General features: G+C 47.6%; 1 protein-coding gene across 4 annotated transcripts in view; it reads left to right on the forward strand.

Moving 5' to 3' along the window:
• MAP7 (microtubule associated protein 7) overlaps window positions 1-16,844 on the forward strand; it is a 1,007,524-nt gene that overhangs the window by 775,351 nt on the left and 215,329 nt on the right. For all 4 annotated transcript variants that reach the window (XM_078649192.1, XM_078649193.1, XM_078649191.1 and 1 more), the window contains exon 14: window positions 2,286-2,478. In XM_078649192.1, coding sequence (XP_078505318.1) covers window positions 2,286-2,478 — 193 coding nt within the window. The remainder of the gene's footprint in view (window positions 1-2,285; window positions 2,479-16,844) is intronic.

Here is a 16,844-nt window from a genome sequence, read left to right on the forward strand (position 1 = left end):
ATTATTGTCCCTGTGTAAAGACCAGTGTCCTCCTCTGATAGATACACACCAGCAGGTGAACTGTGTTTTGTGGTGCACGCGTCAACAATCCATGATGTACTTTGGGTTCGAATGGCTCAATGTACATTTTTTGTTCATTGCTTTTATATTCATTAATTTCCCCAAGAAGGTTATAATTTCCAGTCAAAACAGATCAATAAATCTTCTGTTCCTTCCTCCTCCCTAAATGTATCCTGTTTCCATCTAACTGGATCTCATCATAAAAGCCCCCCAGATGAATGAATGGCCACAAAACTAAACACTTTTGAGGTTGAATCCTTCCTTGAACATAATCATTTGTTTACAGCACACTGCAGCCAAACAAGAAAAGAGAATAACAATGGACACATGCTTCACCATTTTACTGGAGAAGTTTGTGGACAAACCAGATAAGCCATTGTGCCAGCCCTGATCTCAAAATAGTGTGAAGAAAACATCTTTGTTCTCTACTCCCATCATTTTCACTGCCATTTCATGCGTTTGCAGTGAGTGACATTTCATGAGTGGTAGACTGCCTGCATGAACCAATAATGTAGGGTGGCTTCTAACCATTTGCAGTGCTACACACGTTTACTAGTTCCACCAGTCTTTAGGCAAACTTGGGTGCACAGCATAGATCTTTACTCATTCCTCTTTTCACTTCAAATTGATTCAAATTTGACATTGTGAGTACCAGCTTGACATCGGTAAAAAAGCCCATCATACATATTTGCGAAGGGCCACATAGAACTCTATGGCGTAAGATTAGATAATTGTAATTAGATTGAAAAGTAGATTGACCAGGTAAAGCACATAAGAGAGTTGAACATTTTCAGAGGTCTAGTGTTGACTGGTATCATGTGGTGAAGGACACTCACTCACAACTCAGCATTGCCTTTTTTTATGAGGAAATGTTTGAGGGCACCCATCTCATAGTTTGGGAGAGAACAAAATGGAGGCCTTCTGACAAAATCTGTGGACTTAACCACTGTCCTTTGTGGTTCAATGAAGTGAGCCTCATTATGCAAAGAGAAAGTGGGTGAGTGGACTCTTACTTACTGTTCTCACATGAAGGTTTTGGAAGACCTCGTCATAACTTTATGTCCTTGTGAATTCCATTGAAGTTCTTGCGAGGGCTTTTTACTTTAGAAATGTATATTCTGCTTTTTAGTTAAAGGCGACAGGTGTGAGTGATTGGGGTTTGCTTTTCAGTTATACCCGCTGCACCTGCAAAACTTCTGTCACAGCGTGACCCCTTTTCCTCAGATGTCGGTAGATATTGGCATCAAAGTCTGAAGGGGTAAGTGGTATTTTCTGTCTCAGGGGCACACAAGATAGTCTTCTCATTCTCTCGTGATGATGTTATTGCTTTGCAGGTTTTAGTGTTGGGCGAAATTATTGCCTGGCAATGGAGGCTACATGAGTACTACTTGAGAGCATTAATCCTTGTTTTGGAGTTACAAAGAAAAAAACACTTGCAAACTATGGCTCTGATGCTTTCCAAAGCCTTCTCGAATTATGAATTAAAAAATGGATTATTCGTAGTATATTGATGTCATGTATGACTCTCATAGCGAGACTTTGTCATTTTTTTTTAGTTCCTGAAATCGCATAAAACACGCCTATGACGTATCAATAGTTGAAAAACAAAACGGTTTACCCACTTTTGTGATTTAACAAAGGGCTTCCAGGCCAGGCTGGTGGGCCTTTCAGAGAGCCTGCCAGCGCAGCTCTGCTCGTCTGCTTTGACTGAAAGTGGATGCACAGCTGCAAGAGGTGGAAGAAAGGCAGGGAAGGTGGTGGGAGTTGGTCAAGGAGGGCCGGTAAGTGTCTTTATTCTTTGGGAGAGTGATGCATAACAGAGGCCATGTTATGTATGGCCTCCCCCGTTTTCTCCACTGCCACTATGTAGCAGTTGAAAGCAAGGGCAGATGATTCTGGGGGCCAAACATAACATAAAATTATAGATGGGTAAAAAGTGAATTATGGGGATGTTTTTCACCTCAGGATTTTAAGTGACATCGTAGACAACTCAGACTTTGCTATTATTGTCTATTTGGTGTCACTTAGAACCCCTCCGTGAAAAACATTCCCATAATTCAGTTACCCATCTATATTTCAGTATCTTAAAAGTGAATCAAAAACCGTTTCAATATTATATTTTCTCAATACGATATTGTTTTGCATTGTTTTTTGCTACCCATGATCATGTAGCTGTCAGAGCCATGATTTTAAATGCTCACTGGTATAATGTGTGTACCCGACAGGAGAAAAGGGGAGGAAATGGCACAGAAAATCGCAGAAGAGAGAGCCCGGCGAGAGGAGGAAGCACACAAACAAGAGGCGGAAAGGAAGCAGAAGGAAGAGGAGGAAAGGAAAGATAAGGAAGAGCAGCTGCTCAGACTGGCGGAAGAAAAGGAGCAGAAAGAAAAAGATGAAATTACACGTCTTCAAAAGCAGGTAAGCATCCGAAAAGAGTACTAAATTCACTGTGCGAACATAAGAGGCCAAACCATAACAAATTATTCAGCTGATGATCATGGTGGTAAAGTTATCTTTTCAGAATACGAAACACGTATTTTTGGAAGGGGTGATACTCTGACACTGGACATGGTTATCGCTGTATAAGTTTGCAGCCCTTTGATTACAATTACTTTGTGTCATGATTTTTCTTCGAAGCCCGCAGCTACAGCGACCACAGTTTACACGAAACGTGGGAATGTTATGGGCCCTAGCTTAGTAACCAGTACTCTTTGAATTTTTGCATAACTCTTCATACTATTTTGCTCAATTGAGTGTTTTACTTTTCAGTTCTGCCTATGGTTCATGGCGAACAAATTCATAAGTCATGAAACGTGTTGCCATTTTGTCTCAGCTGCCTTAAATTGAATGTTGTTTGATAGGCTATTATATTGTTTGTTCCAGTGGCCCAAGGTATTCATCCATTTTCAAGGAATTATTGTTATTGATATTTTTTCTTCTTCTCTGTAAGGTGTCAGCGCTTGGAACCCGTACAAGATTCTGATCTATAGCCATTCAATTTCAGCGCCATAGTTTCAATCCTCGGAGTGGTGTTGTCCCTGTAGCTCGGACGTTGGTGCCTCCCAATTGGAATTGTTACTTTAGAATCTAATCACGCACACATAACACTTCTGAAACATGCTAATAAGAATGACGGACAATAGATCTTTTTAAAAGCTTTATGTAAGTATTAAAGTAAAAATACAGAACATGCAAGCAGTAAATTAACAGCATATAAATCATAGATAAAGGAACTCAGTACAGATCAGTATAAAATCTGGCAAAGATTTGCCTTCTAAGAATGGAAGTAGGATCTCTCAATAGTGAGAGAAATGTACATTCTTATATAGGGCTTTAGACAATGGAGTGAATACATTCAATGGGAACACATGATTTATTAAGCTTAAACAAATAGGAAACCGTCTAAAAGAAACATTTATACATAGAATACATTTGGTGATTTGCCACCACCAATGCATTATGGTTCGACCGTTTTCAGTCTTGTTTATATGGATGCACTGATACAATTCTGACAGAACTAGGGTAAGCAAGATTTGTCCTTGGCTTGGTACATTCAGGAAACTTTCCCTGAGAACGTTTTCTGATAACTTGTGTGAAACTATGTTTATTTTAGAAACAGAATCAACAATATCACGTGACATGGTGTGATGTTTAAACAAGATGGAAAACTATGGAAACGTGGTTTAGTATTAGCAGTAGCTAAAATATAGTGCATTATTTTTATGAACAAAAAATTAGCACTCATAATCCCCCACCCACACCCCTTAAGATTATATCATTGATTCAATTAATTATTGCTGTAGATCATTTATTACCTTTGGATTCTTCTGTTTGGTCTCTTCAAAATCCTTAATGTTATCATAAAATCCACTTTGCATCTCTTTGACTTTGATCTCAAGTCTCTTTCATTTTCTTCCTATCATTGCTGACATCTTCTAATATCCACAAGTCAATCCCTTCGATGATGACATTCTTTTGCAACATTTCCAGAAAATGAGCACACATGCAACACCGATTAATAAGACAAAATTGGTGTTAATAGCATCTTCAAAACTCCTCCACCTACACTACCTATCCATTGGCCTATCTTTGCGAAACCATTCCCAATAGATCTGAAAAATGATCCAAACCCTTCTTAAGCACCTGTCTCTTGTAGTTCAGTTACTTTTTACGTTGTATATGTAATATTAATAATATAGCCATTAGGCTGATTATTTATACAAGCAATGTAAGCACAGAACTCTCAAGCATTAATAACTTTGCAAATTCTGACTTTGCGAGGAGCAAAGCAGTTTTGCATAATCATAGCCCGCATTGCAAGCATCTCATTAATAATCACAGTTAAAGCACCTGCAGTGTTAGTGGCAAGCCTGTCAAGTAAGGTAGACCATTTTCTAATAACTACATCATTCAGTGCTCCTCCTACAAATGGTATTAATGCTCCAAAAATATCAATAAGAATCTGCTTAAAGCTTCATCTGATCTAATTCTCTAGAGGTAAATCTAACTTATTAGTATGGTAAATGCGAGAAAAAAACGAATGCAGCATAACTACTAATTATGTGGTAACTGGAAATAAATTGCTTTACCACATACATATATGCCTTTAATGCTAGCTTCTACATTGGGAAAATACATTCCTTTTACTAAATAGCTGTGTTCACATGCATTATATCCTAATTTCTCTATTGTTTCCTTTCCATATGACTGTCGCATCGAATAGTGCTTCTTTCTTCTTAACTTCAAGATTCAATTTAGAAGGAGGTTCCTTTAAGATCTCCTCACCTATCTCAATAATATGGACAGCATTTATTTTCTCTTCTTTTACTTCATCTACTCTTGTCCTTTCATTCAATTCATCTATGAATTTTCTTTCATCTGCTTTAATATTTATACATGTTATATCATGCACGTTATGATCAGTAATGCTTTTGTTAGTAAAGGAGTAAATAATATAATAAACTCATGCTGTTGCCTCGATTTTCACCAGGATTGCAGGGTTGTTCTAAACTCAATTTACCTCGGCGCCGAGGTCGACCTTCCTAGTGCCCCTGTACACACACCTATATATTCCCGAAATTACTTTTCTTTCTTCTCTTTTAGCCTTAGGAGATGTCAGACCATGCCCCTTTGTATACGATAGACCATATCAAGCATTTATGCACATTACCGTCACTCTTATCAGAAACCCCAGATGCTCCAACAACTGCAGCGTCCAGTCTTCCAGAACAGTTAGAAAAGCTACAAAAAAAACAGGTTAGATTAAAATTGATGATATTAATGCTAACTGATTATCTCAAATCCGGAGTAATCCCACTTGGTCTACAAGTGCGTAATATCCCTGGGATCTTTACGGATAATCCTAAATATATTACCAACTTCAGTCATATTGGGACCACATGCTCAAGGCAGTGGTTGGCGCTTGGCATAGATATTGCTACAGAGACATTAAAAACACTTGAGATAGAAATTGCTGACTTGCTTAAACAAATTAATGACTCTGACCCCACAGCTGAGTGTAAAAAATTACTGGAACAAGTAGAGAAAACAATAGCCGATTACTGCCGTATCGAACAGAACAAAAAGGCCAATAAAGTTAAAAAGGATATCAGAAATTATAGCGCCGAGACAACTTATCCATATTTGAATAAAGATTTTTACACCAACAGACCATACTTCAACCCGCAGAATAGGCCCTGGGGTCGTTTTAACAAACGACAGAACATAGTTGGGTTTTCAGACACCTCAGAAGACTCATCTGACAACTCAGATCCAGGTGAGGGAGGTAGCAACCGGGGTAGAGGGCGTGGTGGTGCACAAGGCAATTTTTTAGCCAGAGGCCAGCCAGGAACCCCCCAGAGAGGGAGGGCCAAGAAACCCAGAACATGGTTCAACGCTCCAGGGGAGCGGAGGACCCGCAACAATTTTTATCAGTGGTGATACCCACAACAGAAAATTTGACTGAAACATTACCTATTTTTAATTTATCTAACCATATTTTGCAGCACTCTGAATTAGAACTTTTGAAGAAAGGACTTTCCTTTGTCCCCACGGTTCGCCCAAATTATATGGAGTTACAAACAGAGTTACTTCGTTTTTTCAGACTGGTCCGGCTGAAAGCATTCTTTCAACTGCACCCTACGCCTGAACCAAACCGTAACACCCCATTTGCCCCCCCCTCCACTTTCCTACCAACGGCGAGCATGATTCCGCCTGAGATCATCACGTTTGAGAAACTTATTCTCAAAGAGCTTGAGATTCTGGAAAGGAAGAGACTATACATTCCTTACAATATTTCAAAAATCGAAAAGGAGGCAATAGACTCACTCAAATCTAACACTAACTTAATCATTAAGAGCGCGGATAAGGGTGGTGGTATTGTCCTGCAAAATATTGATACCTATAAGAACGAAATTAACCGGCAGCTGAGTAACAGGGAACATTACTTGAGACTTGGCCGTAATCCTACAACTGAAATCCAAGCCCTGATAAAACAGATTACTACGGCTGCCAGGGATGAGGGCTTTCTTAGCAAGAGGGAATTTAATTTCCTTAATGTTAAGTGTCCTCGCCTTCCAGTCATCTACACCCTCCCTAAGGTTCATAAAGACAGTGAGAACCCGCCAGGCCGACCAATAGTGTCGGCCTGTGGCTCTATTTTGGAACCATTAGGGTCCTATGTGGACTTTTTCATTAAGGACTTTGTGCCCTCTACATGCTGTTATGTCCGTGACAGCATGGAAATGATCAATCTTGTTGAACACCAGCCCTTTGATCCTAACATGCAGACACTATGCACATTGGACGTAGAGTCGCTCTACACTAATATCCCTCAGGGAGCGGCTCTACGGGTCATTGAAAGAATACTTGATTCCAGACCTAGACCACACAGGGTACCGACATTGTTCATATTGCAATTACTAGAACTATGTCTCACAAAAAACTTTTTTGTCTTTGATGGGACCTTCTACCAACAGATAAAAGGATGCTCGATGGGAGCGATTTTTGCTCCCCATCTGGCCATTTTGTACATGGATGCACTAGAGACCGGCACAATCCTAGCTGACACAAATCCATTCAGAATCAGCATTGGGATCTGGCGCCGTTACATAGATGATATTTTTCTAATTTGGAATTCGGAGAGAGATTGTTTGAATTCTTTCCTACACTGGCTGAACAACAACTGCGACAATCTGCAGTTCACTCTCTCATATCACAGAACAGAGATACCATTCTTGGATCTCATGATCTATCATGAGGCAGGGGAGTTACTAACTCGTCTCTATAGGAAACCGACCGAGCGGAATACGTTACTCAGATACAACAGTAACCACCCCAAAGCTCTGAAAGATTCACTTCCCTATTCGCAGTTCCTGCGGATTAGACGGAATTGCTCCTCAAAAACTGATTATTTCAAAGAGGCAGGGATTCTGTGCTCAAAACTGAAATCAAGAGGTTATCCAAGCAGGATAGTGAGGAATGCCTCCAAACGGGCTTGGTATTGTCCTAGAGAGGTCCTGCTCCAACCCAAGACGAGGCCCAGCGCAGAGAGAATTGCCTGTGTCACAACTTTTTCCCCAATCTCTGACAAAATCCGTAAAACAATTCTACGGCATTGGCCAACCTTAAACTCAGGCCAGTTAACGTTTGATAAACCTTTGTTTGCTTTCAAGAAAAGTAGAAATATAAAAGACCATTTGGTTCGAGCTGCCTTACCCTCACCACCTCCAACAAGTACGATTGAGTCAAACTGGGGCTTGCCCCCGCTGAGGGGTCACGTTAAATGTGGACATTGTATTGTTTGTGATTTGACACTTGAGGGGCGCACGTTTAGTCACAATAACATCACAATTGAAATGAGAGATTTCACAAACTGTAACAGTCACAATGTGATTTATGCAATTCTATGTCCTTGCCCTCTGATGTACGTGGGACAAACTACACAAAAAATAAGGACCAGAATAAGTCAACATCGGAGTCGCATTAGGTGCAGCACCCCCAATGCCCCTTTGGTTGAACATTATGCCAGTATGAAGCATACAGCGGATGACCTCCAATGGACCGTCCTGAAATCCATCAAACTACCACAAAGAGGTGGCAACCTACAGCAGTTACTCAACCGTGAGGAATTGAAATCCATTATTCAATTTAATACCATTCACACAGGGCTGAATCGGAGTGAGGACTGGACCACGTTACTGTGATTGATTCAATGACCAATGAGACTACATCAGGAAGCAGTAATGGAAAGGCCTTTTTCTGCAAGGGTGGTGTTCCCAGATGAATACTCCTTGATGGCATGCATGATTGGCTGGAATACAAGAAATCTGACCTCCTGGGAGCGAAATGCTATTTGGTTTAATTCATTTTATTTTGTTTTATTTTATTGAATACTTATCACCGTTTTTAATGTCACATTGGCACAATCACCACCTATTTGCCCTTGCACTCCCGCACACTGCTAACATTAGCCTCCACTCCAAGATGGCCCCCACCAAAGACAACTCGCCGCTCCACAATGGCACCCGCAATGAAGGTCACGTGACCAGCGTGGCCGTAGTAAATTCTGCGCGCACTTTCAATCCGTGGACTTTCAACCGGCATTGACCGAGAAGCCACGGGAGAGACGAGTCTTTATTTTGACTATGTAAGTAACTGCGGTGTTTTCACACTGTCCGCTTATGGCCCGCTCTTAGGCTTGTGCTGATATATACTCCTTGCTTTTACAGCGTCTGAAGGCCACATTGTTGGCAACCCCCGTGTATGGCCACCGCTGCCTACACGTAAACTTTTGATCCGGCTCCCCTGATGAGCTAAGTAAGGTAAGGAAGGCCCTTCCTCACACTACCACCCTAGTTTGTAGCCCCCTTGCACCTTGATACTGAATTCCCGCTCTGTTTTCAGCGCTGCCATCGTATGCAGTTGGAAACGAAATACGAATTCTATTGTAAAATTTGTCTGGACCCCCAAAAAAAGATCTCCACGACATTTTACTACGTGGTACGTGGTTATTTTTATTTTTGACATTACGGTTCGCGGTAATTGTGAACCAGGGAATTCGTAACCTTGTTTTAAATATACTCCCCTTTCAGCACGATCTCTTCGGCCACAAGCCTCGAATTGAAGCACACCTCCCATGTGAGGTTTCATGCATAGATCCACTGAGGTATGTTTACACTTATTCTGATTCATAATCCATAGGGCTATCTCCTTATCCCTAGTCACGCAACTACTGAACCTGCACCATCACCTCACGATGGAAATCCCTGTTCCCCAGTATACTACAAACTGCATTGATCACTATCACGGCACAACTGGTAGTCGCAGCCCTTCACGCACGTCACTGCGATTCCGAGGAGTATGAAAATGTTGTTACTTTGTGCTTGATTAGGTCACAAACACCGTGCACTTGGTCACACACTGCGAATTCGTTACATAGTTGGCATACATCTGCAAACTACTCTTAAGTGTTTGAAATATCTCTTTTTCTCTTCGTTTCTCCTAAACAGGCTTTCTTACAATCAGGCATGCTTTGTTCATTACAAATGTCCTGATGATGATCCCATGTATCTAGTTGAGCAATAGGGATCGAAACGTCGACACCCATGAGTGGATGTACATTTACAATATTCGCAAATAAGATTGTGTATACTCCACTCCAGGCGATACTGTTATTGATTTTTTACTTATTGACAGTGCCCTGTCTTTGCTCTCTTTCTTTGCCTGATAGACACCGCTTTCACCTTTATTCTATTTTTCTATTCTTCTTTTTTCCCCCTTTTATGTACGGCACAGGCTTGTGTCTTGTTATTACGTTTGTATTGAAGGATTGAACATTGTTTCTTGATAAAATAAACTCCTTTCCCGGCTGGGTTTGGAAAATTTTTTATAACGTATAGCTTTCCATTGTGTTTCTATACAGTATTGTTTTTTGGATTCTGTAATAAGCTAAGGACCCTTGTTCACTATAACGTTGTTATACCCATGGTACTTAGCTATCTGTTGGGTCCCCCTTGTGTCTTAAAAAAAAAAAAAAATAAAAAAAAAAAAAAATTGCCTCGATTTTGACACTTTATAAGTATGAGACGTACGTTGTGTAGCCCATACATATATTCTTTCTATTTACATTAGCTACATTTTCTAAGGAATTATCAAAGTCAGAATAAAACTGTTTAATCGAGTGTTTTTGATAATCAAGATGAGGAAAAACAGAAATAGAAAAAGACAAATGAAGGTGAAAATAAACTTTTAGTTGCAGAAGCAGGCAGATGAGAACAAATAAAACCATTTTAACTTGCATAACCTTTACATATTCAGATAACATTTAGAAATAAACGTTATAACAATACACATTCTCGAGGGGCGTGTCTTAGGGGCTGATGCGGATGGTCGCGTGAGCTGAGGGCTCCGCACCAACCCTGATAATTCTCCTGCTTGGGGGCTGATATACCCCCGAAAGGCATACCTGCCGAAGTGCTGCATCGCTCAGAAGGTGCCAGCGGCGATCGCCAGGGGAAGAGGTATTGTCCCAGGGAATTGGAAGGTGGACTCGAGCGCATCCCCAGCTTCCCAAAATGGCGCTGTGAAGAAGACAAAAGACAGGACCCCAGCACTCTAAATGTATCGGAGGCTGCCGGGTGGGGCGCCGTGCCCTCCTTGGCCGCGGTGTTCTGGAAGACGTCGGTTTGGTTCTCAGAAGCCGATGATCTCTCAGACGGAGAGGGAAAGGATGGCGGCACTTCAAGCAGTGATGGAGATCTCATAGGAACAGAAATCGGAATTGAAGGGGGCGACGGATACTGAGAAGGGGTCAGCAGGGACTGAGTCTGAAGAATCTGATGCGGCGAGTGTCACCCTGCCTCATGTCACACCAGGAACTGCTGATGAGATCGCTGATGGTGGCCAAGCACGCGATGTAGAAAGACGTGCCCGGGCTGAGCTCCGAACGAAGCTCCCCTACCACGGGCTATTTATCCTGCATTCCTGGCGGAAACGAGCCCAGACTCAAACCGAGTGTACCCGGACACCCGGCCCACCTCCAGGACGATTTTTGGGCGAATCGGAGCACCTGACCCTCCGACCGGCAGCGGCCCTGACGGCTGGCTGCCCAGATCGCACTTCCGGCCGGCAACCCTACCTACCTGAGGCGGGGGATCCGGCCTTGCGGGGTGGGCCACTAAGCAAGTGCCCGGCAACGCGAAATACAGCGAAGTAATGGGACCATATCCCCTACATTGGACATTTACTAGCGGCCAAGCTCTGCAGAGGCCCCGGACACCAGCGAGAGGTTCACTGCCTAGGCCCACGGAAGGCCGTGAGACCAGCCCACCCCGCCTGTCACCGCTGGGGGCGCCCCGCCAAGCGCCGAGACTACCGGGGGTGAGTGAGCGAGCCTAGCCAGAACCCACATTGGCGCCATTGCCCCAGGGCCCTGCCGGCCCACAACGCACGCAGACCAGCACGGTCCACAGGACCCCCCCGGGCCCAACTGCCACCCCGACATAGACCCGGCCCAAGAAGGGAGCCTGCGACGCGATACCGGACGTCCCCGGCGACCCAGCCACCCGAGGGCCCCAGACGCTGCGACCACCCACGCCGGGCCGGCCCGTGGCGGCCTGTATCACCGCCCCTTCGTACCTACCGGCACTGGGGCCACCCGAGCCGGCTGACCGGACAACGGAGGGCCACCGAGTTGGGCCACCACGAGGCCCACATAGACACCGCCACCACCAGGCCCGGCAGACCACCACCGGAGACTACACGGCCCCATCCTCCCAGGCCTCGGCACCGGACCCTCCTGGCACCGGAAGGCCTAGGCCGCGCCACTCGCGAACTGTGGCCACATTGCGTCGGCCCCACTGATGATCGGCCCAACGCTGAGAGACTCTCCCAACCTGGCACAGACACGAAGGTCACGCAGCCCGCACACCCCACACTCACTGGGCCTGTGCCGGACGGGGTAGACTCCCACGCGGCGCTTGGTGATGCCTAGCAGCATCTGGCAGAGTGCGTACTCCCGGGACCAGTGGACGGAATCACCGGGAGGGACCTATCGTCACGACCCACTGGACCGCCACACAGCACAGACGGGAGGTGAGCAGCAACGAGGACTTACGCGGCACTGGCCGCCACGATTGGGAGTCCTCATAACAGCCGCTGCGCAACCACCCCGTCCTCCCTAGCCGGTTGCATAACACAGAACCCCGGGGTCCTGCGGTGGGACGGTCCCTCCCCCACGCCTACGACCACACGACATCCACCACGGGTGACACGGAGAACCTGTCCGAGAGATTCACACACATTGATCCCTCCGCCACGCATTGCGAGAAACTATACCCATCCGCCTGACCGGCCACAAAGGCCTCCCACATGTCAGGGGGGACCAGGGCAAAAACTGGCACAGGAGGGACCCTGGGCAAAGGGAAAATGGTGAAAAACACAGAGACTGACCAGACTGCCTCCAAACTGGACACTATGCTGGCGGCCATGGAGCGCCTGGAGGAATCTATGCAGCTGACCCGTACGTCACTGGAGAACAGGATCGACAAGGTGGCCGTGGGTCTAACACTCCTTCGGGCAGACCACAAGAAACTGTCCGACCGCACCAAGACTCTGGAGCACACGATGGCGGAGGCCACGCCTAAGCTGGCGCAGACAGACAAACACGTCCAGGACCTACTCAACCGGGTGGAGTTCCTTGAGGATAAGGCGGAGGACGCGGAGGGACGGGCCAGAAGGAACAACGTGCGCATAGTGGGCCTGCCGGAACGTTGGGAACGGAGAGAGACGGCGGAGCATATGGAGACCTGGCTCAGAGAATTATTACCAGAAGGTACATTGTCACCACACTTTGTAGTGGAGCGGGCGCACAGAGTACCATCCCGCCCACCCCCGGAAGGCTCCAACCCAAGGCCGATGCTCATGCGGGTGTTGAACTACCGCGACCGAGATGCCATCCTCCGCGAGACGCGGAAACTGTCCGACATACAGGTGGACAACGCCAAGGTGATGTTCTTCCCCGATTATACTGTACAAGTTCAGCGAAGACGTCAATCCTTCCTTGAGGTGAAGCGCCGACTCAGACGCTTGGCTCTCAAATATTCGCTGTTGTTTCCGGCACGCCTCAGAGTGGTGGCATTAGACAATACTCACTTCTTCGACACCCCAGAGGCGGCGGTGGCCTGGCTGGATTCAGGAGTGGATACGAACCCCGAGCCCGCGCCGAGAGAACAACGCCGGAATCGAGGCGCACGCAGACGGAGACAACGGCACACCTCGAGGGCCAGGTCACCGAATGTGGAAACGGAAATCGGCCCAACCCCGGAGCAAATACAGAATGAGCAACTGGAGGCCGTCCGCATAACTGCTGTGATCAGCGGGTCACAATCACCTCTACTACTTTCCAACGCCAGCCCTCGCTCACGCGGGAGCGAGGACGACGACTACATGTACGGTCTACCAGATGACTCGAACCAGGAGGGCCTCCCAGACGTCACGTCCCAAACGTCAGATCTGATATCATAAGTACTCCTTCCCATCCCAGCCCTGGCTGGACCAACGCGACTCGCATAGAGGAACAGCCAGCTCATCCCCATCGATGGCTCGATTGGGGACCCACATTGAAACTCCTGGAGACTCTGGCAGCCACGAATGCCACCTTCACCGAGGTCTGTACTTTGCTACCAAACCCCCCCGCCCACCGGACTGCTGCGGAGCTGCCGTGACGTCGGGGGGGAGACCGGGGCTCTCCTGCTGAGACGCCACCGGGACCATGGCTTTGGAGGGGTGGACGGACCCCTAGAGGTGAGTGCCCCTCCCCCGGGGGAATAAGAGATGGGACCCCACCATGGGACCAACTGTCCGGGTCAAGTGACACTGGGAACCCTGAACTGGCTACGGACACTATCACTGACCCTTGGCGCTCTTCTGGCCCACTACCCGTGGAGGGGGAGCCGCTACGGCTCTTTCAGCACAACAAACTATCTTGTTTAATTTCAGTGCTGTACTTAGTCAACCCCCCATTGAACTCACGAATTGATTGAGCTCGATAGAGCGTTTGGGCGGTGACTCGTTTTGTTGTTGCCCTTTTGGTATTATGTTTATGTTCAAGTTCTTTCTTTCGAGACTAGTGTTGGTACTGACCTGCTACTGCGTGCATCCTTGGGTCTGTGGGAGGGGGCGTGAGGTGAAAATGTTCATTATTCGTCGCTGCTGTGCGGGCGTGGGCGGGGCGGGCGGGGGGCCCGGGGGGGGGGAGATGGATGCTTGGCCGCAATCAACACTGTGATGGCTACGTTTAAACTTTGTACCTGGAATGTCAGGGGCATGCACACACCCTCCCGTAGGTACCAGGTATATTCCTATCTTAAAAGGCATCAGATCCAGATCGCATTACTACAGGAGACACACCTAGTTGCCACTGAGGTAGCCACGCTCCGCCGTAAGTGGAGGGGACAGATATTTGCCACAACCTTCTCAGCGTTTGCGAGAGGGACCCTGATATGGGTCCGACCCGGGGTACCGTTTGCACTAACACATAGCACTATTGACACTGAGGGGCGCTACGTCTTCATACAGGGCAGACTTGACGGGCAGCAGATTATCATAGCCTCCATATACGCGCCTAATGTAGAACAGGGAAAATTCTTCACGCGACTGTCGGCAGCGATAGCGACATGGCCGGACGTACCCTTGATGATGGGCGGGGATTACAATTGCGTGTTGGATGCCTCCCTTGATCGCTCATCCCTCCCAGCGGCAATCGCCCCGGTACAGGCGGCCTCCAAAGCCCTCCTTGACTGGGCAGCGCAGTGGAACTTACAGGACGCCTGGCGCGTCAGAAACCCCACCGCCCGGGTGTATTCTTACTACTCGGGAGCCCACTCGCTACATGTCAGGCTGGACAGATTCATGCTGTCCCGTGACCTGCTCCCCTCCGTGTCCGACACCGACTACCTAGGTCGGACCCACTCGGACCATAACCCGCACACGCTGGTATATGGATGGAAGCGTCCGCGCCCGCCCGTACCGACGTGGCGCCTGCAACCGGATCTCCTGCTCGACACCCCATTCCGAGAGGAAATCTCCGGGAAGATCTTGCAGTACTTCGAGGATAATATTGACTCGACCTCCTCCCCGAGAACCGAGTGGGACGCCTTTAAGACGGTGACCCGGGGAAGTTGCCTCAGTGTACAAGCGGGCCTGCGTAGACAAGTAGAGAGAGATCTGATACAGGCGGAAAAGGCACTGCTGGATGAGGAGCAGGGGGCAATCGGGGGCGATGATTCCCAACTCATCTCGGCCAGAGCAGACCACGCTGCTTTGATGGAGCGCCTAAAGAATATCAACTTCGCCGCACACTCCGCGCGCTCTCACAGCACGGGCGACAAGCCTGGCAGGCTACTGTCATGGTTGGTGCGGCAAGACACGCAATCCGCATCGGTCCTCTCCATCCGCACGGCCCAGGGAGTTGAGGTCTATACCCAACAACAAATCCATGATGCATTCACATCGCATTACAAATCCCTGTACAGCTCACGACTACGAGCCACGGTGGCGGAGATCACGGACTACCTGGCAGCACTGCAACTCCCGACCGCTACTGCTGCCCAACAGGCAGAGCTGGGAGCCACGCTCACTGGTGAGGAACTGCAAGAGGTGATTTTCTCCCTTTCCAATTGCAAGGCACCGGGCCCTGACGGGCTCCCGGCGGAGTTTTACAAGGCCTACTCTCTGGTGTTAATACCGGAACTGCTGAAAATGTACAAGGCGGCGCTGGAAGACGCTGAACTCCCGGCGTCCCTGAACGAAGCTAACGTGGTCTCCCTGCTGAAACCAGGTAAAGAAGCGAACGAACTCGGCTCATACAGGCCGTTAGCGCTCCTCAATACCGATTACAAAATACTTGCAGCGGCCTTGGCCCGGAGGCTTGCACCACTGGTCCCCACTCTGGTACACTCTGATCAGAATGGCTTCGTACCCACACGGAGCACGTCCCACAACCTACGCCGTTTTTTTAGGGTCCAACGTTACGCGACCCCGACCTGGCCGCACTCGGGATGCATCGTGCTTGATTTGGAAAAGGCATTCGACTCGGTGGAGTGGCCATATCTCCTCCGAGTCCTTGAGAAGTACGAACTGGGGGATGCCTATGTCCAGATGGTGGGACTCCTCTATCGGGCACCCGAGGTCCGGGTCCGGACTGGACGGTTGTTCTTGGACAGGATCCGTATTGGGAGGGGTACCAGACAGGGCTGCCCCCTCTCCCCTATCTTATTCGCCTTGGCGATGGAGCCGTTGGCGGAGATGCTCCGCACTTCCGGAGGCACCTGGGGCATTCCGCTGGCGGACGGCATTCACTCGGTGTCTCTGTATGCCGACGATTTGCTGTTATTCGTCAGAGACCTCACGCGCATACCAGCGACACTCTCAGACATCTTTCGGACGTTTGGAGACATGTCGGGACTTCACGTCAACTGGACCAAATCAAGGGCCTACGCATTCGATGGCGACATGCCACAGTGTGATGTACTCATGATGGGGGAGACGCTCCGATGGCACCCGACGGTATTTAGGTACCTAGGGATCTTCATATACCGAGACCCTATGGATCTCCTGGAGGGGAATCTAGTGAGGGCCATCTCCTCGCTCACGGCCCAGGTCACTTTCTGGAACTCCCTCCCGCTGAATGTGCCAGCCAGGGTGGCACTGACCAAGATGATAATGCTACCCCGGCTTCTCTATTATTATACTAATTTACCAGTGTATGTGCCGGTACGCATATT

This window comes from Lissotriton helveticus, chromosome 6 (assembly GCF_964261635.1).
Source record: "Lissotriton helveticus chromosome 6, aLisHel1.1, whole genome shotgun sequence".
Lineage (NCBI taxonomy): Eukaryota > Metazoa > Chordata > Amphibia > Caudata > Salamandridae > Lissotriton > Lissotriton helveticus.